Source organism: Clarias gariepinus, chromosome 7, assembly GCF_024256425.1.
Source record: "Clarias gariepinus isolate MV-2021 ecotype Netherlands chromosome 7, CGAR_prim_01v2, whole genome shotgun sequence".
Lineage (NCBI taxonomy): Eukaryota > Metazoa > Chordata > Actinopteri > Siluriformes > Clariidae > Clarias > Clarias gariepinus.
The window spans coordinates 9,185,532-9,211,837 of NC_071106.1; the positions used below are offsets into that span (position 1 = coordinate 9,185,532).

The following is a 26,306-nucleotide window of genomic DNA, read 5'->3' on the forward strand; positions in this document are numbered from 1 at the left end:
AAACTCCATGCACACAGAGGCGGGAATCGAACCTGACCAGGAATTAAGCTAACGATATATATATATGACCATTACTCTGTATGACCAGGTTATCAGATCTACAGTATGGAGGTCTTCTTTCCTGATGGAACAGGTATATTCCAGGGCTTGAATTGTGTCAGCGTGGTTCTGGGAGCATGAGGAATCCTTTGGAAACATGAACTGGCCAGCACATTGTGTGCTGTAATCAAAGCTAAAGTTGACTGAGTGAAATGTAGTGGAGGTGTTTGTGTGGGTGCGTGTGTTCCCCGAATCACTGTTCTACCATCTTCCAGTTGCTAATTTTACCCCTACAGTCATAAATAAAATGGTAGGTAATTAGATCTCGTATGATAAAAATCTTGTTTTTCTTATATGTATATATGCTGGTTGAAAAAAAAGGACACTGCACCAGCATGAATCACTTCTGGGTAATTTCAAACATAACATCAACTCAATGTCTTTCCCTCCAAAACCTCTTGTGAGCTAATAACATAATAAATCGTTGGTTAGTAGATCAGTGGTTATTTTCCTTGCCCTTATCGCTGTGTAATCTCCGTGTTCGGTGTAATCTTAGTAGGTTGAGGATGCAAATCAGACAACCATATACATAAACATGTCAGGTTTAGATAATCAGTGCTGTAAAGTAAATGCTTGATTGGCAAAACTTTCTACTTAAAAGATGATATATTTCTAACAGGAAGAGTTTTTATTATAATTCCACATTTAAAACATTCAAGCTTGGTGGTTTTATATAGCTTCTGATGGAAGGTTCGAGAAATCCCATGTGGCTATAGGGCAGACAAGGGGCCTGTGAAGCATGGTCTGGGATTTTTGTATGTATGTGTGTGTGTGTGTGTGTTCAAGCAAAGTTCTTCTTGATGAAATTGATGAGGCCATTCGTAGAGGAGTCATGGGAGCTGACCTCCACCGTGTCCTGCAGCTCCGGCTCGATCTTCTTGGCCAGCTGTTTCCCAAGTTCTACCCTACGCACCAAGATGAAGAAGAGCATAAAGACCAGGCGCTCATGTGAATGAGAACATTCTTGATAATGGAATGTAATTATTTTTTTTGCTTACGTACAATGAGACATGACTGTTTTTGCTTAGAATTGTTTTTATTTTATTTTATTCTTTTTATAGTTTTACATAATTATTATATTTAAATTATTTGTGATTTCTGCAAGATTTTTCTCAGCCATGTTGTTTTCCTACGTATTTTCTTAACCTCTTGGCTTGACTAGTGTTTGCCATAAGTCAGTGTGTGTTATACTCACCCCCACTGGTCAAAGCTGTTGATCTCCCACATGACCCCCTGGATGAAGATCTTATGTTCATACATTGCTGCGATAACAGAAAAACAGTCCAAAGTCAACCAGGATTAGGCTAATAGTGTACAGGCAAATGTGTGTGAATGAGCATGTGAGTGTGTGTATGTGTGTGCCCTGCTGATGGATTGACACCCCTTTCAGGGTCTACCCTGCCTCATTATAGGCTCCAGGCCCCCCTGTATGCAGGATAAAGCGGTATAGATGGTGAGTGAGTGAGTGAGTGGGTGAGTGAGTAATATTGAGCTATAAAGTTTATAATGTTTATGATCAGCAAAAATATGTTTGCGTTTAGTTTAGTGTTTAGTTAGCTTATAGAATAAATGTTATTACATTTCTTAATAGCTAACAGCCAATTATTTTGGGTAAAAAATGAGAGTGAGAAGATATTCTTTTTTTTATCTAATGTCTTATTGATGCAGTATTTATTGTATGAACATCATTTTGTAAGGGGAAACCTCAACCACAACCCCATGTGTGTGTGTGTGCGCGCCCTGGGATAGGCTCCAGGCCCCCAGTGATCTTGTAACCGGGTTAAGCGGTATACATGAAGAATGATTGAGTTATTTAGGTAAATAATAAAAAAGTTGAATAATTAGCTTTATTATTTATTTGCACTGATGTACTACTATTTGCACTTCTGTAGAAGCTAAACTGCATTTCATTGCTGAGATCCTGTACTATGCTATGACAAAGTTCCATCCATCCATCCATCCATCCATCCATCCATCTTACCAATAAGGACACCCAGAGTGAATGGTGTCAGCTTTTTGAAGACAATAGAGTTTGTTGGTTTGTTTCCTTGGAATACCTTTAAACAGAGAGACATTTGTTAAAACCCATGACATTCAGTGAGGCAGCTAAAACTGAAACACATAGCATAATTGTAGTATAAATGTTTTCTGACTTCTTGCTGAGAAATTAAATCATATATAATGTCCCTGCAGTGTACATAAACATACTTTTAAGTAGTTTTGTATTTGAGCTGTTTTGTATTGTACGAACTAAAGAAAAAGTGTTGTTTTTTTATTTCGTTTGTAATTCTGTTTTATTACAAACTTATCAAATTGAGATCATCCATAAAAACAAAGATCAGACTGAAACCATAAACCATTTGTGAAGTACACCACATACTGGTGAGTCGCAACTGTATCGTTGTATTTAAAGATTATTAAAGTATTTGTATATAAATACCCTGTAACATTTCAAGATTTGCAACAGACAGACAAATAGACAGATAGACAAAATCAATAGTGCAGTCCCCGAAAGCCAGCTTGGTTATGTCTATTTTCTGCTACAAGCCCAGCCTTCTCTTTTTTCCCAATTGGCTTTAAGGTTAGACTTTTCATCATCCAGCACTTTTCACTACAGTTATTCATATTTCTTTGCACAAACACACTTATTGGATATTTTTTCACACAGTAGTCATATAATAATAAAAAAAAAATTCTTAACTCTTAAACCTTCTTAAGACATTATAGGGAGAAGTTTTAGCTCCACCACCAGGGGGCATGATATTATACTCCCTGAGGCAACAAGAGATAAAAGAGAGAAGTTTCTCCTAAACAAATCTCAGCTTTACCACTGACCCTATACAGATAGCCACTAACTTTATGTGGAAGAATCTTCTCTAGTTTCTCTCCACTCAGTCCTCCGGCCTCCAGCTCCTTCTTCGCCTCCTCTGTCGTCTTTCCTTTCATTAGAGCTTCGGTCTGGGCCAAGAAGTTGGCAATCAGGATCTACACAAACACACACACACACACTCAATCAGAAGTGAATTCCTATACTGCATCTGTATAACAGTTATATTTGTTCTTCAGTCGTGCCTTATGATGCAGGTTGTTTCTGACTGGATGCTGAGTCTGAGCCGGGATGAGGAAGTCAGCAGGGACCATGCGAGTTCCTACAGAGGAGACAAAGGGTGAAAACAGTTTTACATGCCACATGGCCTCCAAATGTTTTCACACATAGAGAAGTTTTTACATATTTCATATATAGCCTTTAAAATGTCTTGAAATCATTCTCATGGATCACAAGTTTGCAAATGGACTTTACACACAAACACATAGCATGAGCAATGTTAGAGGTTTGAATCCCGCCTCCAGGCATGTTCTCGCTGTGTTTGGACTTCCGCTCACAGTCCAAAGACATAAGGTGTAGGCTGATGCCCTGCAACGGGTTGGCACCCCATCAAGTGTGTCCTCTGCCTTAGTCCAATATCATGGACCCAGCACCATGTAATAGATGTTTAGGGATGTCCACACTTCACATCATTATCATCATTATCATTATCATCTAGGGTGTAACCTGCCTTGTGCTCTTAATTCTCTGGCATAAGTACCAAACCCTTGCAATCCTCCACAGGATAAACGGTATGAAGGACAGATTAATGGAACTGCCGAGGACCAGCCCAGAAGTGTGCGTCCATGAATTTCCTTGACATGGTGCTGGCTCCACGGTGGATGGAAGGCTCCTGGGCCACCATGTAGTGTGGGACTCAGCAGTGCTTTTCATTCCTTTTTTTTTAGAGAGAATTTACTTCTACTTATTATGATGAGAAGAAACTCACTCTCACTTGGAGAGAAACTCTGACAGCTCCATTCCAAATTATTTAAGGCTAGTTTCTAATCAGAATCAGTAAAAACATTCATTTTGATTCTGCATTTGATTTGATTAATATCACATTCTGCACAGGGTAAAGCTTGATCAGGGTCAGAATCACCTTTATTCTGATTGTGATTGTAACTGTCGTAATAGCTCCAACAGCTATATTGTGTCCAAGGATTTTTTGAAGCCTAAAACATACTAAACTGAAGTCAACTTTTTAATAATTTTTTTTTTTTCGTGAGAGCTCAAAGGATAAAATGTGAGTCTACTGCTGCTATAAATATGTATATGAAATCCAAGTCAGTGGTAATGCTGAGATTTGTTTAGGAGAAACTTCTTTCTTTTATCTCTTGTTGCCTCGGGGCTTAGCAGGAGAAGTTATTCCAGATTGAGTGCCTGAATTAAGTCTCTTTTATGTACGTATACAGAGAAAAATAGCACCATTTTCTTGCTCAAGAAAGTGTATCTTGTATCAGACATGACCTTGGTGAATAAGCTGGTAGAAGGCGTGTTGTCCGTTAGTGCCAGGCTCCCCCCATACGATGGGTCCCGTGTGGTAGTTGACACGTGTGCCATGGTTGGTTATGTACTTCCCATTTGACTCCATGTCACCCTGGACATGACAATAGAAGTAAATATCACATTTATGAATGAAGTGTTATGCACAACATTATATACTACTCTGTCAACGCCATCCAGCTCTTCTATACATTAATCAAATCTACCTATCCCTACCATCTATCTCTACCATCCATTCATGCATCTACCCATCATACCCTCAAACCTCTATTCGTCCATTTATACTTCATCTATTTACCTATCTCTATCATCCATCCCTGCTATCCATTCAACTGTCCAGCTTTACCTGCCTTTCCTTTTTCCCTCTCCATATCTACAGTACCATTCACCCCAACAATGCATCATTCCATCCATTCCATTTGTCTATCCCATTCACCATCACTACCATTCACTCACCTTTAACATCCATCTATCTACACCTTCCATTCCTTTATTTCTACCATCCAACAAACACCATCCATCCATCCTTCTAACCATCATTCCCTGCTATCCACGATTGATTCCCTACCATGCATCCAAACCTAAACATTTATCCCTACAATTAATCATCATCCATTTATACCTAACATTAATCTCAGCCATCATACCTTCTATATATCCATCCCTTCTATGTATCATTAGATCCCTCTCATCCATCCATAAATGTCTTTTATCCATCCGTGCCTTCATAATTACTATCTATTGATCTCTTCCATGTGTCATTTATCATCAATTTTTACACCATCAACCATCAATCCAAACCAATGTTCTATCTTTATATTATTTGATGCCTATCACCCATCCATCTCACATCCATCCACCCAGTTCACTTATCCATAGCATCCTTCAAATCTAACCATCCATAAGTGTATGGTATCAACCACCCCTACCATCTCTAACCTCCATCTCTAACCTCTCATCCATCCTTCTATTTCTACCATCCAGCAAACACTAACATCCATCCATTCATTTATCCACCATCTATCAATTACTACAATAAATCCCTATTATCTATTGATCCATCCATCCATCCAACAATCAAGAAACTAGATGCATCCACCTGCTGAAAGTATGCAGCAAAGCGGTGCATGTACTGGTCGTAGGGCAGCAGACAGTGAGTCTCCGCCTGGAAGAAGTTGATGTACCAGATACCCAGCATGGCCAGGAGAACCGGTGCATTCTGATCCAAGGGAGCTGTTCGGAAATGATTGTCCTACACAGAGCGTGAGTAATACAGTGTGTTAACATTCACAGGTTGCCAAAACAGTGTTCTATACGTTCTATACAGCATTCTATACATAAACACCTACCATCCAGTGAGCTCCAGCTAGGAGCTTTTCAAAGTTCTCATAGCCTAAGAAAAAAAAGATGGAAAGAAAGTTTGAGTTTAATAAAAATTAAAATAAGTTGATATTTTTAACAGTAACTGTTGTGACTTACCAACGTGCAAAGCGATGGAAAGTCCAATTGCAGACCATAAGGAGTAACGTCCTCCAACCCACTGGAAAGCAGATGACCTCATTAAAAATAACAACTCCACTGTTCTATATATCACAGGTCTCACTTGTTCTGTCTTCCACCTACACTATATACTGGGGTCTTTTGTACTGAGCCTACATAAATAAACATTTGCTTATTGCATAAACTAAACTTTCTCAAAACTTTGATTTGTTTTAATTAATTAATTTTTTTTTTTGCATTTTTGCATTATTATTATTATTTTTAAAGTTGATAATCAGTGGTGTGTCAGGGATGAAAGTACGAAGTCTGTAACAACAAAGAAAATCTTACTCATCAAGCTTGCTTCAAATGCTTCCCAGGAACTATAGGAACTAAACAATGGCCAAATTTAACTGGTTAATTTTTGCCTGCTTGCTTGTACTATATGATCGAAGCTTTCAGACGGGACACATCCACACAGCTGAGACCTTGCACTTTATTAACGTGACCGAAACCAGCATGCCGACCTTTGGTGCGACCCAGCCGTCAGTGCCCTCTTCTGCGTAAGATAAGGTCGTGCTGTATTTATAACATCAGCCAGAGCCGTGAGGAGAGATTCTGATTACTGAGCAGCTGCCAGTGTGTGTGGATCTAGACGCCTACTTCACAGGTCAAACGATCATGCTAATAATAGCCATTGCATGAGCCTTATTGAGTAAGGCAGCCTCAAACACTCAGCATACAGACAGGGCATCATCTCTCACACATGCAGACACACTCACATCCCAGAACCCGAACATATTCTCGGTGTCAATGCCGAAGTCCTTGACTTTGGGCTGGAAAACAAAAAAAAGAAGAGGTTACAAAGAGGACACAGGGACAGAATGCATTTAAAACTTGAGTACTACATGTGAGTCAGTGTACCCCATTGGTAGACAAGGCTACGAAGTGCTTAGCAACAGCAGATTTCTGAAAGAGAGAGAGAGAGAGAGAGAGAGAGAGAGAGAGAGAAAGAGAGAATATAAAAATATATATAGTATTTTAAATTAGGATATAACTTATTCTGGTATCTACATACATTTGACTATAAATTTTTCAGTTCCCAGACTCTTGTCTACAAAGTGCACTCAGAGGGCAGGCGTAATGAGGATTAAAATTCATAGCAAGATTCCCCATGAGTCAAGACTCACATCTTTGGCAGCCTGCAAGAACCACTCCTTGGCCGACTCGGCGTTGGTGATGGTCTCCTGAGTGGTGAAGGTCTGAAATGTACAGAACAGGCCTGAGGTAGACTCACACTATATTCAGGATGATTGCAATACCAGTGGACGCTTCTCTGAAATAAAACACTTTGTGTGTATTATTATAAGGAAATGATTATCACACAGAACATTCTAAAGTTTTTTTCTTCCATTTACAGGTATACCAAAGCAAGTTGCCAAAAATGATGATTTATTGAAGAGTAACACACTATATTCCATCAATGAAAGTTTTTAAATTCTTAGTGGTAAATGGTGATGAGAATGAACCACGGAAGTGGTTCATTCAGGATGACTTAGAAGCAATTACAGTACTAAGAAGACAAAGGTAGGATAACATAACCTTATCTGAGGAGTTTCTTATTGAAAGAAAAGAACCTTGTGTTTGGGTTTTGGCAGGCAGCTTCTCTCCGCTCTTTCCAGTACTACAGCCTATCATGATCACTGAATTATATTATGTTGGGAAAGGTTTTCAAAAACCAGAACTTGCCAAGTCTTCTTTTTTTGGTTATAAAACAATTTTTTAAACTATTTGTCATCAGTAGTAGGTGGAATGGGGCTAGATTGCACCTTGCACCTCCATGGTCTGGGTTCAGTTCCCATACACGTCTGTGTGCATGGAGTTTGCATGATCTCCCCGTGCTTGTTGGGTTTTCTCCAGGTACTCTGGTTTTCTCTCACACTTCAAAGACATGCAGATTAGGCTAATTCGCATTCCCAAATTGCCGATAGTGTGTACCCTGCAATGGATTGGCACCCCATCCAGGGTGTACCCCGCCTCGTGCCCTAAGTCTCCTGTGACACAGGATAATGCGGTGTAGACAATGAGTGAGTGAGTTATCAGTAGTGCAGGATTATGTTGAGCATCGGATACTATGTAACATAACAATGAATAAATTACATTTTACTCGCAATAATCTAGAGGGAGCACTGAAACTACAATAAAACTACAACATAAAGAATCCCTAAAATAAATTAATAATTATAAGTAAAACATTTATTAGCCCCTGTTTAATCTAAGAGGTTTTAACAGAGTGATAAGTTACCTTTGAGGCGATGATGAAGAGCGTGGTCTCTGCGTTGAGCTCTGCCAGCGTCTTGGCAATGTGTGTGCCATCAATGTTCGACACAAACCAGACACGTGGGCCACCTTTGGAGTACGGCTTCAGTGCCTCAGTCACCATCAAGGGACCCTAAGGAGTGCAGTTGCTAAGAATGAGGTTGTACATAATATGAGAAATTATTTGAACAAGCAGTGACGATTAAGAAAAAATACAGTTAAACCTTGGATTGCGAGCTTAATTCATTCCGGAAGCATGCTTGTAATCCAAAGCAGTAGTATATAAAAGGGAATTTCCCCATTAAAAAAAATGGAAACTCTGATGATTCTTTATATTAAGTAAAAATAAAACAAATTAACCTGCACTTTAGCATTAAAAAGAATTCTGGCTGGTAAGAAAGGAAGGAGGGGGGCTACTGTGTACCTCTCTAATAACACTTTTGCCTCTTTTTGAGGATTTCGCGGAAATATGATGTTGCATTGTCGTTAAACAGATTCATCTCCCACACTGTTACAACTTTTTAAACCTTTTTTTCTTCACGGTTATTGTCGCAGTACAGTTACTAAAGGACAGTCACTACACTTGGACACAAAATTAAAAAATGCTTTACACACACACATGGTCACAATGTTACGGGAAACGGTACACGCACACATGGATATTGACTATACGAGTGACGTTCACGTACTGGGAGATGATTACCCACAATCCCACATTCGAAGAGCAGAACCGTCCGCTTAGGTGTGATCACGTGACACTCGGCAGACAAAACGCATGCGTACTACTCGTATTTCAAGACCTCGCTCGTTTAGCAAGTTAAAATTTATTTTAAAATTTTGCTCGTCTTACAACACACACGCAGACCAAGTTACTCACGATCCAAGATTTCACTGTACTGAGGAAACCTTCCTGAGTTTACTAGATCCAAGTTAAAAGAACATATTTCTTGTTTTTTCTAGTTTAAGGTTTGTGAGAAAAGTCTTTATTAAGTCATCAAGTCCTGTTGGTTTAATCCAAGGACTGCATAATGCACGGTCATTTTTGCTAAAGTACCACAAAAAGACAACATGGAAAAAGACAAAATAAGAAAAATAAATAAAGTGTCTGGATGATAAAGCAGGCCAATTGCACTTACCAGATCAGAGCCTCCGATGCCGATGTTCACAACATCAGTCATGGATTTTCCGGTGTAGCCTTTCCACTCTCCACTGCGCACTTTCTGCAATGAGACATGCAATCACAGAAACCCAGGCAAAGGTTGTTTACAGACATTATACTCACTCTACACTTTAATAGGAACACCTGTCCACCTCCTCATATAGTTATTCAATCAAGAGCTTCAGTTAACGTTCACATCAAACATCAGATGAAGATGAACAACTAAGAGAAAGCAGGGTTTGAAGTGACAGATGTGCTGAGGTTTTTTAGAAACTGATGATCTCCTGAGATTTTCACAACCAATAATGATGTGTAAGGCACAGACATCATGCATTTTCCCAATTCTGATAAGTGACTGAACATCCTTTCCAGTTCCTGCATGATTTTATGCATCATGTTGCTGAAATATTAAGATTAAATGAGCAGGTGTACAGGTGTTTATAATAAAATAGACAGTGAGTGTATATCAGATGTTCCTTTTAGCAGTAACTATATATTTTAGAGCTACACAAGCACTGTTGGACTGGACTGTAAAATGTTATACATGGATCTGGACATGTGACTCAACATAAGTGATGAGTAGTGTAAGAAACTCACGTGGCAAAACCCCTTCATCTTCTCAAGGACCTGGTTGACCTCGGGCATGACGTCTTTCCCGTCCACTTGGATGGGAGTGTTAGAGCGGTTCCTCAGCGCAACATGGAGCACAGCACGATCCTGAACGCACACGCAGATCAGAATCATGCAAAGGGAAATTATTATGGAACCATCATGTAGAACTACAGACATTATTTTTTTGTCTATGTAATATATGTTTGGATTAATGTGTGATTGAATTCTGTCTTCTCGTGTTAAGGGGGAAAAAAGTCGTTCTGGAAGAAGTTGAGCTATGAGCCATGATTTAAACCTCGGTAAAGTTGATCTTCTCGCCGGAGAACATCCTATCACGCGCCGCTTCCACTCCCCTGGACTTTGCCTAAAAAACAACCAAATAAGAACATCTAAGTTGGAAGATTAAGATTTGGTTTTTTGAAGAGAAAACGTGAGCCATTTAGAGAAAATGACTTTATTACACCATGCCATATTTAATTACACAACTCTGTATCATGCATATAAGTGAAATAATGATTTATTGCAGCTCAGGTCATTACCAGCTCAATCAACATCTTCATCACATCCTCATTGACGAGGTTCTTGGAGTAGTCTAGAAGGATGTCCCCGTCATCCGTTTTCAGTGTTAGGCTGATTGATTGTGTAAGAGAAAAACAACAAAGTTATTGAAAATTATTTTTAAAAGGGTTTTGAAATTTACTAGTATTGATAAGTGCTTAAATGCAGAAATGTCCGTTAGATTTCTTGGCCACAGGGTACACCATGGATTGTATGCCAGTCCAACAATGAGCACAAGCAAGCACACATTACGGGCAATTTGGAAACACCACTTAGCCTACTAGCGTTTGTCTAGCATTGTCCTGTCACTAGTCTTCGGACTGTGACTGGAAATCGGGGTACCTGAAGGAAACCCACCAAGCACAGAGAGAACATGCAAACTCCATGCACGCAGACCCAGAGGCAGGAATCGAATCCCAACCCTGGAGGTGCAAGGCGACAGTGCTAACGATTACACAAATGTTACATTATAATTTATTTTATTAAAATATTTCAGAATAGATTATTTTACTGTGGACTATACAGTATTTATATTTTGACCCATGACAGGTGCCGGTTCTCTAGCTCTGCCCTCTGCACAGTGGGATCATTGTGTACGCCTCTATTATTTTGCTTTGAAGAGCTGGAAAACATGTGCAGATTAATTTACCTGAACTTGCTGAACCGCTGCTTGTCAGCCTCGAACATCTGCCTCATGCTGAGACTCTGAGAGTTGGCTGTGTACCATTGCTGGAGTTTCTGGAAGTTTGGGTCGCTGCTGAGTCCCATGCTGAGCGCTGTGACCGGCTGTGTGCTCGCCTGCCCGAGAGTGACACACTGGCACCGAAGTGCCCCCCACAAGGACAGCATGGAGGGGGGAGGGGGGGAGGGGGGAAGGGGTGGGGTGTTGGAAGGGTCTTGTGATGTCATTAAAGGTCAAAAAGCAAAATTTAAAGTTATAAAAACGTTTATTTCATTAAAATTATATATTTTCAGATAGATACATAGAGCTACTTATAGCACTTTAAAGACATTAAAGACATTTAAAGAAAAACTTTTTCCAAACAGGAATTCAAACCCTTATGATGTAATAGTTATTTTATTAACTTTTTAAAATTTCATTTTTAAAATATCTGTTACAGAGTGTGAATCAATTCCACTATCTTTTTTTTTTATATTTTGAGAACAGGAAGTGGGCGTGGTCTGTATTTTATTTTGTAAAAGAGACTATCATTTTAATAACCTTATTGTATTGGTTTAGAGACAGAATGTATTGTAGAGTTTATTCAGATGTAATGCTGAAACGTGCTTGTCTTTTTAAACACATCCGTATCGATTCCGAAAAATGCTTATCTAGCGCCACCTGCAGTAAATAAAGATGTTAAAAAAGCAAATATGTGATTTAAGTTCTGACCGCTAGAGGGCGGTGCAGATCAACTTAACGTCTTAAAACGTACGTTATGGTAATACAAATACTCTATTACTACTCCTAGCACTATAAATAATAATAATAATAATAAGCTTTCAAAAGTTATAAATAAAAGATAAACGTAATAACACGATGAGGATGAACAACAACAATATAGCAATGTAATAATGTAGCTAGACGTCAGATCGGAGGATAAAGGTTTAGTTTTTATGTCAAAATCTAACTAACAAAACAAAAAATATAAACATAATATAAAACTTTTACATTGATAATGTTATTATTATAAATAATAATACCAATAATACATATCTTAATTTATTGCACATCCTGTTTAATTGATAAATTTTATGTACAGTATTTCTATTTAAAATTATGTTTTATATTGCACATTTTATTATTCAATATTATTTCTCTAAGTGCAATTTTTCCTTGCAGTAAAATCCTTCTGTCTTTCCACTTTTCCCTATCTTTTTTTTTTTTTTAGGTCATGAACTGTTGTAAAAACCCACTTCCCAGTTGTGTTGGTCTAATGGCACCTAGTCATTAACCTAGTTAACCCAGTGTAAGTATGTATCCAATGATGTAAACTTTAAAGCACTTTTTGTAAGTCGCTCTGGATAAGAGCGTCTGCCAAATGCCTAAATGTAAATGTAAATGCTGTGTAGAGTTTGTATATGGTCAAAATAAAATTGTTACAGTTGTAACAACTTGATAATAAAATAATAATAATAATAATAAGACAACCAAATTTATAAATATAATTTTAGTGTACTATGAGGATGAAGATGTAATAATGTAGTTGGAGGTCAGATCCGAGGTTGCAGGTTTGGCTTTTATGTCAAAATCTAATGTTTACTTAGATAAGTACTACCACAATTACAGTAATAATAATAATAATAATAATATATGAAATTCAGATCTCAAAATCTAACAAAACAAAATACAAACAGAAGATAAAACTTGAAAGAGTAAATAAAAGAAGAAATTATGTTTACTAGATAAGAACAAAAATAACAATAAAAAACAAAATAAATATAAATTAAATAATATATAAACATAATAAGACTATGAGGACGGATATTACAGTAATAATAATAACAATGATAATGGTTTGCGGGTCTTTTATTGTAAGCCGAGCACTTCCGGTGGCGCGCGCGTCTGTATGCGCGCGCTCGCTCGCTCTTTCTCTTGGTGTCGCTGGTTGTCCCTGTATTCGCGCGCGCGCGTGTTAGGAGGGCGGGAGCATGGAGCGGTAAGTGATGCGCTCATCTGATCCACAGTAACGGGCACTTTTTTGCCGAGTTGCCGCGACACGGACACCTAAAGCAGCACTGACACTGCTGCGGCATTAAACGTTCGTTCGGATTATTTTATATATTCGTAAGTTCACCAGGCTCGTGTCGCTGCTAACACGCTAGCTGGCGAGAGAATCCGCTGCCGCCGCTCGCGCTGTGCTATCGATAGACCCAGCTTTATTCTCGCCCCCCCCCTCTCTCTTATAGCCAGAGCCTCCTCCTCCACCCCACCCTTATTCTGTGTTACTGCTCTACGATTGGCTGAACGGGTCTTATTTATCGGAGCTGTCCAATCAGTGCACGGTTCATGAAAGGGCAGCAGCCATTCGGTGCAAAGGAGGCGGGATTTTGCGTTTGGAATACGGGTGAGGAAGAAGAAGAAGAACGCCTATGAGAGGAGGTAACATTAGTTCATATTATCTGGTTAGCTCGTGCGGCTAGCTGCGCGAGCTCGTTTCATCCCGTGTGTTTTCGGGAGACGTGAAGCGGAAACTCGTCACGGTGCTGCTCCGTGTCACCCCGCGGGAGTTATTAGTACGGCTGGAGTGGTGACGAGTCTCGGTGCTGGTGTCGTTGCTAAGACAGCTAGGAGAAGCCGATTTGATCGGGGTAGCTCGTGGAGCGATGCGCGAGCAGCACGCCTGGAGGGCTCTTTAACACTAACCACTAGGTAGGTCCAATTATCTTCTCTAACTTAGTTTAGGTTAAGTGCTAACTTTTTTTTTTTCAAAAACCCATCTCATCTATTCGACAAGGGCTGGAACCTAAATCTCAGTGCTCCCTCTGTAGGTGCCCTAGAGTAACTAACCCCTTGATATGATGTGTAGAACCTGAAAATTCAGGTCTGGTTTTTAAATTGTCTGTGGACAGAAATACTGGCTTGCTCCATACACACACACACACACACACACACACACTGCAGGGTCTGTTTTTAAAGGCTGTATTAATAGCTTGCTAAAGCCGTAAAGCTCTGAGTGCTCAGGAGTTTCGGTGAAACCTGACAGACTGAGCACTAGTGCACTTCCTGCAGATCAGTCTTCTCTCTGTGTGTGTGTGTGGGGGGGGGATTGTTCTGTTGCTTCACCTTCACACGGGAGATCACACAAGCTGCCGCCACACTGCCCCCCCCTTTTTTACCTTCTGTGTAGAATCGGTGATTCTGCAGGTATGATCTCATAAACCAACACAGTTTTACAAATCCAGGAATGTCACATGACCCACCAGAGTGTATTCACCTAAACGAGAATGCCTTGCCGTCGAATCTCAAGGTTTCTTCTTATTGCTTTCTCATGGGGTTTTTCCTTGCCTTGCCGTCGTCATCGCCCTCGGCTCCCTCATCAGGGACAGTCTGAGTAGTAATGATTTATTATGTGTGCGTTAGGGCTGCACAATATATCGAAATATTATCGTTATCGCGATAATGGTATACGCATTATCTCTATCACAAAGACTTGCGATAAATGAAATCGATAAGTTTGTGGTTACATGTAAATAAAAAGTAATGTGTGAAAGTAATTCATATTGTGTTGGCAGGTCTATGGTAACAGCAAACCAGAAATCAGAATATCCGCTGAGGGTTTTAAGTCATTCATAGTGTTTTGACGCCTGAATATTTGCAACTTCCTTGACATATAGTTTCTTTTTAGCCTGAATTAGATTTAATTACATCAGATAAATATCTATTACCCGTTTATTTTAGTATGATCATTACATATATAAATGATTTTGAAAAAAAAGCAAATAATAAATGCATTTCTCTAGAGAAATGTGGTATCGCAAGAAATATCGTTATCGCAATTTTCAACAACAATATTGCATATCACATATTTTCCTAATATCGTGCAACTCTAGTGTGCATTTTCTCAGACTTTTCTGATTCTGTAAAACAGCTTTATGACAACGAACATTATTAAATGTTGGAAAATTAAATTGGATTATTTTTCTGTAATCTGTAGGAATCTCTCTAGGTTGCTCAAATATCTAAAGATGTTTACGGGTTAAAGGTGATCTGGTCATGTTTTTTGTTTGGGGCCGATCACAGAAAACAGAATAATTTGACCGATATAGAAGAGCGATTGCTAAATCAGAAGTGTGTGTTCTATTTATTATTTAGTATTGTTTATCTATTTGCTACTAAAGGTTTACCTAACTACATTTCAGGTTTGAGTGCAAGGGCAAGAACAGAACGCATGTTGTTTAATTGGCATGAAAGTTGATGATGATGCTGTTGCAGCCGTCTGTTACACGCTTACAGTATGACGTACGAGTTGACGATGAAGCTACCCGCTGGTACATTTGGTGAGGAATGCCTGTGACACACCTGGGACGGAACTTCCTGCACACAAACAGGATTTCTGCTTTATATAGAAGGGTAGACTAGAGGTTACTCGCGGTTTCACCTGAGATGATGTGTGACTATTACTTACTATATGCGCTCTGCTGTCTGATCATCTTCTTTGTTGTTTAACGGCGGTTGGAATCCAGTAGGCTAACTGTAGGTCTCATTTTTCCTCATCTTCCCAGCCTTTTAATCTGCGTTCGATCCAGGGTTTCAGTAGCTATAAGCTCAGCTTACCTATGTACCAGGTTTCGCCTGTCACATGCCACCTCTACCTGTGAAAGAAGTGTGAGGTCAACTCGCTGCCACTTTTTGTGCTGCTGCAGTGTTTAGGCAGTCCTTATTTCACGTTACGTAGACACGGTACAGTCTGACCAAGCATAATTTATTTTTTGTATATAAGTATAGATTGATTATAAATAGGTAAAGATAGATATTTGTAGTGGTGCTAAATATATGCTTTAAGATATGCAAATATATGCTTAAAAATATAATGCTTAACACCAGTCCTTATTTCACGTTACGTAGACACGGTACAGTCTGACCAAGCATAATTTATTTTTTGTATATAAGTATAGATTGATTATAAATAGGTAAAGATAGATATTTGTAGTGGTGCTAAATATATGCTTAAGATCTGAGAAAGTATCCCAAAGCACAACTCTCGGTTACTCATCAGAATTTTCGAGCCTTGGCACTGCCAGGCTTCCACTGATGAGCCCTTTAGCAAGGCCCTTAACCCTGTCTGCTCCAGGGGCGATGTATCTCGGCTGACCCGAATATGCAAAAACCAAACTGTGCTGTAAGGTACATGTGAGAAATAACTGAATCTTTATCTTAATTTTAGATTTAAAGCTTTTTAATTTTTTGCAACGCAACATATACAGCATATTCCATTCTCTTATTATTTCATGTATATTATAAAGGAACTGAAACCAGTAGAATAGCCTGTGCTGAAATTTTCCATCCCTTAACTACCATCAAGCGTCTCTCTCTCTCTCTCTCTCTCTCTCTCTCACATACACACACCAGAATGCTTATCTAAAATGCGACGGTCCTGCTGTATTCATTCGTTATAACGTGCAGCACATGGAACAAAGCTGTGTCAATGAATAACAAATCGAAACACTGCACCGGATGTTTTTAAGTAAACACACACAATGTGACTGACGTCTATTTGGCGAGCCGATCATGGCTACTCGTTAGCATTCAGAGAGGGCAGGCATTTCTTTATGAATTTCAGAATGTCTGCATTTTTAAGAGACAGTCTGTTCCTCTTATCATCCGTAACGTGTGCAGTCGTGTATAGTGAATGAATAGTTGCTCACAGTCAGCACGCACCAGGCATAAGGTAAACCCGGGCCGTCTCGGCCAGAGCTGCGGACCGCTCATTATTTCTCTTTTCGTTATTATTTTTGTGATAATGGTTTTTAGAGTACGGCTCGAATTTTTCATGCTTTTGCCATTTTGACGTTCCCTAAGATGGTTTTGCTTTAGAAAAACTTTGCATGTTGCAAATATGTCTTCTTTTTAAAAGAGACTTTGTTATATTTTCAGACTGCTGAGGGCCTGTCAATGCGGCTGTCAAATGGAGTGTATTATGCATCATCACAACAATATCGGTTTATGTGATCGGCCATTCGAGAGACAACCGATCTGTAAAAATGAAGATCAGGAGATTTTAATCACCGGGTTAATCGATCGGAGCACTCTTATTTGAGGTCATTTTAAGCATAAAACGTTTTCAACTACGTGATCCGATTGTGGTGAAAATCTCTTACCGGACAAATGGATCACTGAACATTAGGGATGGGAATCGCCAGAGATCACCTGATATAATATTAACACATTTACGTTTAGATTTAGGTGTTTGGCAGACGCTCTTATCCAGAGCAACTTACAAAAGTGCCTTGAAGTTTCCGTCACTGGATAGTTTCTTACACTGGGTTACAAGGTTACTTTTTCCTTATTATCACAATACCTGAGTGCCGATTGAACTCCTATATTATTTTGTAAAAATAATAAATAAATATCCCATTTCGAAATGGCATTTAATTTTTTTTGGTTACAATTCTAAATTACGTGTGAACAGTTTATTTAAACTATTTTCCGTCTTAAATGAAAACATATACATGTGTATATACGTATAAAATCTATTTATTAATACACATGTTGTTGTTGGTCTTTTGATGTATGGTGTTGCAGGTGGTCCTCTCTAAATATAACAGTAGGCAGTGTCATCAACTTTAATCTTATATCGTGAGCTTCCGAAACAACAGCGGACTGAAGAACAAACGTAGCCATAGTGCGTATGATGAACGAATGAAAAATGGACGGAGCCTCGGGTGAACCCCTAGTAAGAAATAGTTTAATTTAGTAAGGAAAAATGGATTTTGGATTAATACGTGACTCGATACATGAATTGGCACACAAAAGAGTCACGTGACGTAAGTGAATAGATCTAAATTTGCCCCCCCCCCCACTGTACATTTTAAATGATCAATCTCTTTGAGTTTTATTATACTTCCAGTGTTTCGCAGACTATATTATTCAGAGCGACTTACAGAAGTGTCCTCAAATCGGGCACCATTGAGAACGTTTCTTAAAAACCAGTCGATTTCTATTCATCAGCACTAATGAAAACAAGCCAACACCCTGTCGTGAGACATTAAGACAAAAATCTCGGAATCATTGAATTACATCAGAATAAACACTGACGCACAAATGAAGGACTTTAAGCTCTAAACTTCTCATAGGATCAAAAATCTAATCCTCACTTGTAAAGTGCATGTACCTGACATACAGCGACGCCCACAAAACTCCAGTAAATGAATAAACAATCAGGAAAAAACAGAAAGAAACGTAGAAATGTAAGACTTACATCGTTAGTTTGACTGCTATCTCAGTAAAATATGCAACCATAAATAAATACTCTGATTATACTCTAAAATACTCTAAATTAACTGAAGGCTGGATGCTCTAAACAAACTTAGATTTAGCCTTTGCTTCATTCGTTTTAATGAAAATCCAGTTGGCTTGTTTAATCTCTGGCCATTACAAAAATGAGAAAATAAAATAAAATAATAAAAGCAGGGATGCACACATCTTTCTGTACCACACGGGATGCTGCTGTGCTGCTGCTTGTCAATTTGTAAATAGTTTAGTGTGCACCACCTGTAGGATCATAGAGAAACTGCAGGTTTCTTTGTCAAATGCAAATGCAAACAGGTTTAGTCTGTCCTTTAGGGGTCAGAGTGGTAATGCATGGATTCCAGCAAACATTGGTTCGGCGGCAACGTCATGTCCCCAACCAAAAAGATGTGTGACAAAAAATTTGCTAAAAATGCATTCAGAGATATTTGTTGTCTGGGGTTGCATGTATAACTGTTACGTTGATCTTTAGCACAGGTTTTGTTCAATATATATCCTCCAAGCAAAAATCTGGGCGATAGATGAGTTTATGACAGCTGTGGTGAAGTAGATAACGTCAAACACATCTGTTCAACTTTGATTTTGGAACTATTTTTCGACCGTGACAGGACGTGTCGGCGGGACGCATTTTAACATTATTACCTCAGGATATGACATAAAAGGTAATGATAATTCTGTCTACTGTTGCATGAGGAGTGACTCCTACTACACTGGCCACCCAAACACCAGGCCAAACAGAATTTCTGTTTTCTATAGATACTGGATAGATGGTTAGATAGATGGATCCCCTTTGACATAACATGTCTTGAATTGTATTGATAAACACAACATTGTTATTGTCTCGTAACTGTGGCGTGAGAGGAATAAAATCCTGTCACATCAGGCCACATCTTTAGAAAAGACTTAAAAATCTGTGTAAATGTAAATACTGAATCCCTGATGTAGTTGAGCGATCCGCTGACCGCAGATTTAAACTCTCGGGAGTGTACTGTGAGGCTGTCAAGCCGGCCTGTTTGGCAGCACTCCGGTCTCGCTGAGGTCATGTGGAATGTATTTCCTGTTTGGGTCCCTTCAGTTTAGGAATGAAAGAAAGAAGGGGGGAGAAAAAAAAGGCATGCCTTGCTGCTGAGTCGATGCCGAGCTTGAAAACCCGATCCAAGGGCTTGCTTCAGATATGTCATGTAATATTCTTTCTCTCTCTCATTCTCTCTCCCTTTTTCTCTCTTTCTGTATGTATATGTGCGCCTTGGAGCGAGTTGGCCCAAGCAGACTTACTTGATTTTTGTTTAAATGATTTTTACACGATCTGATGTTCAGGAATAAAAGAAACGGGGTTGCAAACATAATAAATTTATGGGAAATAAGGAAACATAAAAGTGGTGGATTAAAGAATGCTGGATAAAGGTTCTGTTTCATAATCAAGGGATTTTGATTAGACAGTTCGTAAAGGAAATAAAACAATTTCACACATGCTGGTGTGGGAAAATACTGGATGCTGTTAAGTGTGGCAGAGTTAGGAGTCCTTTCCTACTTTCCAAGGTTTTCATCCTGAATTGGTCCGAGCTTGAGATTTGAGACTTAAGTGCGAGTACGATAGCAACATCATCACGGTGTGGTGCGGTTCAGGAGAAATCTTATCCAGGCAAAAACGTTTCGTCCATGCTGGAAGTTTTGAATTGTGGTCGCCACTAAGCGGGGATCGTAGCATTTCTTTTTCGAAGGTGGATTGAAGTGGTTTCTAGGTGCTTTCTGCCTCGTTGTAATGGATTGTAGAGTTGGTATGTTTGCCGAATTTCTTGTTTAGTGTTGATGAAAAGAGCTTTGAGCTGTCACTACTGAAGTGTGGCGCAAATCTCCTAAAAAGGCTAAATCCAAATCCAAACAAACTTGGCGTATAATTTTCTCCTATTGAATGTTACAGTGCACAACCTGTAGGATTATAGAAGAACTGCAATATTTAGATTTACGATACATGAATTGCCACACAGAAGAATCGTGATGCAAATAAGAATCAAATAAAAATAATACACGAGTTGTCTGGTGCGCACAAGGTAGTTTCCGCCACACAAGAGAACCTTTCTCATGTGCACAGGAAACATCTCGCCGTGCACCGCATAATTTTTTTTCCCGCCTTTATACAGACAACCATACACAATAAACTACTAAACATTATGCTCTAATAGACAATACACCACACGGCAAGTTCATAGTTTTATTTGAGAGATCTTAGAAGTTCTTGACAATTCTTAGTGAATTATGATGTTTAGTAGAAACTTTGTAACAGTTAGTAGGTAAATTGTGACAGCTCTTAAGACTCTTCAGCATGATTTTAATCATGTCTTAACAATTCATAGCTAACAGGTAGTCAGTTCGAAGGTGATTAGATCGTGTGACATCAGATTAAGTCTTCATGAACATTCATGAATCACACTTTAGGACAGTTCTCCAAGCGGTGCTGTAAAAGGCCCCTCTTTGTACCGAGAGTTGATATTTTTCCTATAACAGCACATTCTGAGATGTCTCATTTCACTTTCTGGTTTGAGCAATCTGTGAACAATGGACCACTTTTCAGCTCAGCGCCCGAAGCACTTATGCCTTTCATAGGCGTTTCGCATACGCTTTGACACTCTGACTCCAAGGCCTGCCGTTCTGAGAAACCCCTGATGGTATCTCCGACAGGGCTGCTAAACTGGAAAGTCCGTTCGGTCCTCACTGCTCATCTCTCCATAACTCATGACCCCGTCGATGGCCATGTTGGTTTCGGTCTCGCAAATTTAACTAGGAAAGTGCTCCATTACGCAGTTTTTATCTTGTTAATAAAGATTGTCACGTGATTTTACTTTTTATTCCAATAGGTCAAGCATAAACCTGCATTTCTATGTGTAAAATATGCAATAAAACTAAGATGTTGGATTGCACAGTTACTGCTTTTCTACTACCTAAATGTTAAATAAATGCAACTATACAAAGTTTACATAGACATACATACAGAGCCTCTCCACCCCCCCTCAAAAAAAAAAGAAATGTCTACACACACATCAGGAAAAGTGTGTCTGGAAACTAATGCTCACCACTTTGAGCACCTCTTGTAACTGTAAAGGCCAAAGTTGTCTCAAAAGATTTGGTATTAAAATATTTATATAAGTTTTTCCTTTACGTGAAGTGTTTATTGGACATTTTTTGGAGCCCTATGTATATCGCAATTCGGATCTGCACGGTTTTATTTATACATTTATTAAAAACATTATAGCCATATATTAGCTATATATAATATAAAAAAAAAAGAAAAACCAAACAGCGTTTGTCTTGCCGCTGGAAGAGTAGCGAGCGTTCGTGTAACAGTGGGCCGTGTCATCGAATGTTTTTTTTTTTTGAATTTACGTCATACAGTGAGGTAACAATGGTGTAGCAGCGTGACCGCACACTTCATTTACAGGTAATGTTAGCACATGGGCATCTGTAGTCAATTGCAAATTAATAAACCTGCCACCAGTAAGTAGAGCTAGAATTGATGTAGTTTATAGGTACTGAATCTTTGGACCAATTAGAATTAAGAATTCAACTGACTAAATCTCAGTTACTTCAAGTGCTTTAATCTGATTGGTCAAACAGCATACTACGAGTGCCTGTATCTCCTATAACCGCACCGGAAGGTTTCAGTCTTCGCTCTGTTCACCAGGTAAAACTTTTTTTTTTTTATCACGAGACGGCTGCTACAGCAGAGTTATCGACATCATACACCTTGTGTATATTTTCCGATAAGAATTTAATCAGTTGATAAACATTAAATGTGATATAAGTTTACTGAATTTACTTAAACAAATCTTTTAAGGGGAACATACTGGTCAGTGTGAGTCAGCCTGCTGCTTTGGGATTTGTTTCTGCAAGTTGAGTGAAAACAAATGTGTCTGGATTTGTTACTTATTTTATGGTCATTTCTTTTTTGTGGAAATGTAGGGAAAAAATACAACGTTCAGTGTAATCTAAATATCGGCGCAGCTGAACTGCCCTCTCTCTATCGTGGTTACAATCGCTTACAACTGGGTTTATACACGTTATCGTGGTGGTGGTGTTGTTCTGGTTGCCTCGGGTCAGTCCAGCGTTCTTCGTGGTATTCTAAGTTAATACCGAGGTCGTTAGTCATACGCCTGGGGGTTGAGGCATTTCACCCTCAGGTGTTCTCTAGTTGTTTTTTATTATTATTTTGTTTTTGTTTTCTTCTGTGTGTTACATCATCTCTCTCTCTCTCTCTCTCTCTCTCTCTCTCTCTCTCTCTCTCTCTCTCTCTCTCTCACACACACACACACACACACACACACACACACACACACACACACACACACACACACACACACACACCCAGACACTTAAAAAGGTTAAAGATATTTAATGACTTCTTAGTGATTTCTTTTTTGTGTCCTGTGTATGGTAATTAATGGTAATTAATAGTGAATGGGTTGTGGTGTGAGAGGAACGTAGCCGTTGTGTCTCAGTGATGTTTTCAGCTTCGGTGTTTGAGGTTTAACAAAACCACTCAGACTCATTCTGTGTAAAGTTCTCATTTGTAAAGTTGACTTGTTATTGACAAAAACAGTTCCAGTACAGGGGATGTTTGTGCCTCATGTCCTGGCAGGGACACCAGATCTGTGGTGACTCTGACCAGCAAAAGGCGCCCACTGATATTCAATTTATGAATGATTACAAACGTCTGAATTAATATATGTTTACTTTTGTGTGTCTGTCTTCCTCTCTGTTTTTGTCTTTTTCTGTCTCTTTTTCTTTGTGTGTCTGTTTCTCTGTCTGTTTTTTTTCTCTCTCTTTGTCTTTCTCTCCGTGTCTTTCTTTTTCTGTTTTTCTGTTTGTCTTTCTCCCTGTCTTTTTCTGTCCTTCTTTGTCTGTCTGTCTTGGTTTGTCTTTCTGTCTCTCTCTTTGTCTTTCTGTCTCTCTCCATGTCTTTCTCTATTTGTCTCTCATTGTCTTTCTCTATTTTTCTCTCTTTGTCTTTGTCTTTCTTTTTCTTTCTGTCTTCCTCTGTCTTTCTCTCTTTCTGTCTCCCTCTGTCTTTCTCTATGTCTCTGTCTCTTTATCTTCCTCTCCTTTCTATTGCTCTTTCAATCTCGCTCTCTCTCCCTCTCTCGTTTTTACTGAGCTGGACATACCTCTATCGCCGTCCGCCAGCATTATTATTAGATTTTTTAACAAACTTGTCAAAAATTCACTTTTACCACATGGAATGTCGGTGTGTGAACAGTTTAGAGTATACCACCTGTAGGATTATAAAGACATTTACATTTAGGCATTTGGCAGACGCTCTTATCCAGAGCGACTTACATTTTTATCTCATTATACATCTGAGCAATTGAGGGTTAAGGGCCTTGCTCAAGGGCCCAACAGTGGCAACCTGGTGGTTGCGGGGTTTAAACCTGGGATCTTCTGAACCGTAGTCCGTAGTCCAACGCCTTAACCACTGAGCTACCCCTGGCCCTAAAAGAAATGGTGTAAGAAGTGTGTAATGAGTTTAACACATTAAAAATTAGTTCTTGTTGCACCGTCCGGATGCTCGTGCACTCGGCACAGAATAATGTTATACATGTAATAAATAGTTTAAAATCTATTTGGTGTCAGTGCGGTGAGAGATGCGCCAGCACACAAAAGAATCGTAATTCATAACTGAAACAACCGACCTTAAATTCTCTTGTATCTCTTGGGAAATTACTCATCAATTTGCTAGTTAGCTAGATTAGCATGCTAGCGTTAGTTAAAGTGCAAAGGCTCAGCAGACGGTGAGCTCTGAGCGAAGCACTGCAATCTAAATCCTAGCAAAAGCACTTGAACACGGTTTACCCACCCATGTGGTTTTGAAGACAACGGCTTGCATGTGCTTATACGTCACACTAGAAGGCAACACTGTTGTGGTAAACGCTACACCTTGTCTGATAGCAGAGAGTCACGCGCTGCTTGAAGTGCACACACTGAGGGGGCGCAGCATTGAACTCATGGGTTGTACATGAATTAGATGGTACATGGATTCGTCTCTCAGTGTCGTTGTGGAAGTGCCTTGTCTGATGCTCTCTCTCTCTCTTTCCCCCTCTTTTTCTCTCTGTCTTTTTTGTCTCTCTTTCCCTATATTTTCTTACGTTCTCTCTCTCTCTCTCTCTCTCTCTCTCTCTCTCTGTGTCAGGTTGTTATGTGATTGGATCCTTTATTTCCCTCCGGGTGAAGCTTCACCTTTTGCAAATGTGCCCATGTCTGTTACGTAAGAGGCCCCGACACCACGGCCTCAGGCCACTCTCGGATCCATTTCAGCCGTACACACACACACACACACACACACACACATCCTGAACAGTAAAGAACAGCTATAAATCAGATGTACAGATAAAATAAATCAACATGCCATTAATAATAATAATAATAATAAAGTTGAATATTAAATAGGGGGAAAAAAACAATCAGTCTGATCCTGTGACAAACAAAAGTACTTATGAAAACTAAATAAAGAGATTTTCAGCTTTAGGTCATGTTTACAGGGGTGTTCTGGGCCACACACACACACACACACACACACACACACACACACACACACACACACACACACACACACACACACACACACTTCTTGTCACTGATTTCCATGAGGACGTTGCCCGGTAGGTTTCCTGCTCACGTGACTGCTGGTCTGACTGATGGAAAACTAAACCCCACCAGTCCATTCCTGGAGCTCACCGGACGTCAGAAAAGCCTCGTCAGCTTGACCTCTGATTTTCCTGTTCGGGAAGTTTTCGTTTCCTTAACTTTACTGAGGCAGTCATGTTTAAAACCTTTTAACCTTTCTTCACTGGAAAGGTTCATCGGAAAAGCAAAATTATTTACTGTTTTCCTTGTTTATTTTCGCCTCAGTTTGCAAGTTCCTTTAACTATTGCTATACGTAACTACTTTAGCTAAGGTTAATCCAATGGAACAGTTGGGGGGGGGGAAAAATAGAAAGTAATTTTTACAAAGCATTGACAATTCAAACTTCTGTTAAAAAATAAAAAATGTAACTTACCCAGACAGAGAACTTACCCATTAGCAGTGATTATACTGTTTTTTATTATTATTATTATTATTTAACTTAAACCATCCCAAGGAATAAATGATTCATCTTAGACAAAGTAACAAAACCAAATGCTTAAACAGAATAAAAATATTTTTATTAGCTCTCGGAATGGCAAGTTGCGCTCTCTTGTGGTGAGCGCTCCAGTTAATATAAATATGGAGAAATATTGTGCAAAACATGATCATCGTTAATGCATTTTAATCAGTTAAATTCTTGACGCAGATAAATAATGACTAATTCTTGATATGAACATTGCTAAAGCTAACAAAATCGCAAGTTGGAGTTGGTGGTTTTTTTTGTTTGTTTTTTTTTGTTACCAAAACTTTTGATTTGTCTATAAAATGTTGAGGGGGAAAAAAAAGTCACGTCACGGTAAGGTCTGTTCATAATTAATCTCCAACGGTGGTTCATCCTGTGCTATCAGAAAGCCATTTTGCTAATCATTGAGTTCAAGGAGAGTTTATTACTTTTTTTTCCCCTGTCCGAGTCATGGAACTGGAGTAGTTTTTCCCGACATGAAACAGACGGCGTTCTAAAATTGGCAGGAGCCATGGAAACTTTTATTTATTTATTTATTATTTTTTTTAGTTTTTCAGTTGTTGTTTTAGACTGAATGTTTCTTTTAACTCCAGTCAT

The 26,306-nt window shown here is 39.1% G+C and overlaps 2 protein-coding genes across 4 annotated transcripts in view; one reads left to right on the forward strand and one right to left on the reverse strand.

Annotated features, from left to right (window-relative positions):
• Positions 1-704: 704 nt before the first annotated feature.
• gpib (glucose-6-phosphate isomerase b) lies at positions 705-11,399 on the reverse strand. Its single transcript, XM_053500442.1, has 18 exons — positions 11,248-11,399; positions 10,580-10,670; positions 10,336-10,404; positions 10,026-10,145; positions 9,406-9,489; positions 8,256-8,402; positions 7,141-7,212; positions 6,875-6,919; positions 6,733-6,786; positions 5,951-6,011; positions 5,821-5,864; positions 5,571-5,723; positions 4,436-4,565; positions 3,172-3,248; positions 2,956-3,084; positions 2,081-2,156; positions 1,295-1,361; positions 705-1,004 (listed from the first exon to the last, which is right to left on the reverse strand). The coding sequence occupies exons 1-18, from the start codon at positions 11,364-11,366 to the stop codon at positions 881-883; spliced, it is 1,662 nt and encodes a 553-aa protein (XP_053356417.1). The 5' UTR covers positions 11,367-11,399; the 3' UTR covers positions 705-880.
• A 1,759-nt stretch (positions 11,400-13,158) lies between these two features.
• LOC128527774 (granule associated Rac and RHOG effector protein 1-like) overlaps positions 13,159-26,306 on the forward strand; it is a 63,941-nt gene continuing 50,793 nt past the window's right edge. The window contains exon 1 of one of the 3 annotated variants that reach the window (XM_053500346.1): positions 13,159-13,258. The gene's annotated coding sequence lies outside the window, so the exon portion shown is untranslated. Of the gene's footprint in view, positions 13,972-26,306 lie in introns of all 3 variants that reach the window. The other 2 variants (XM_053500345.1, XM_053500347.1) reach the window with 2 other exon arrangements.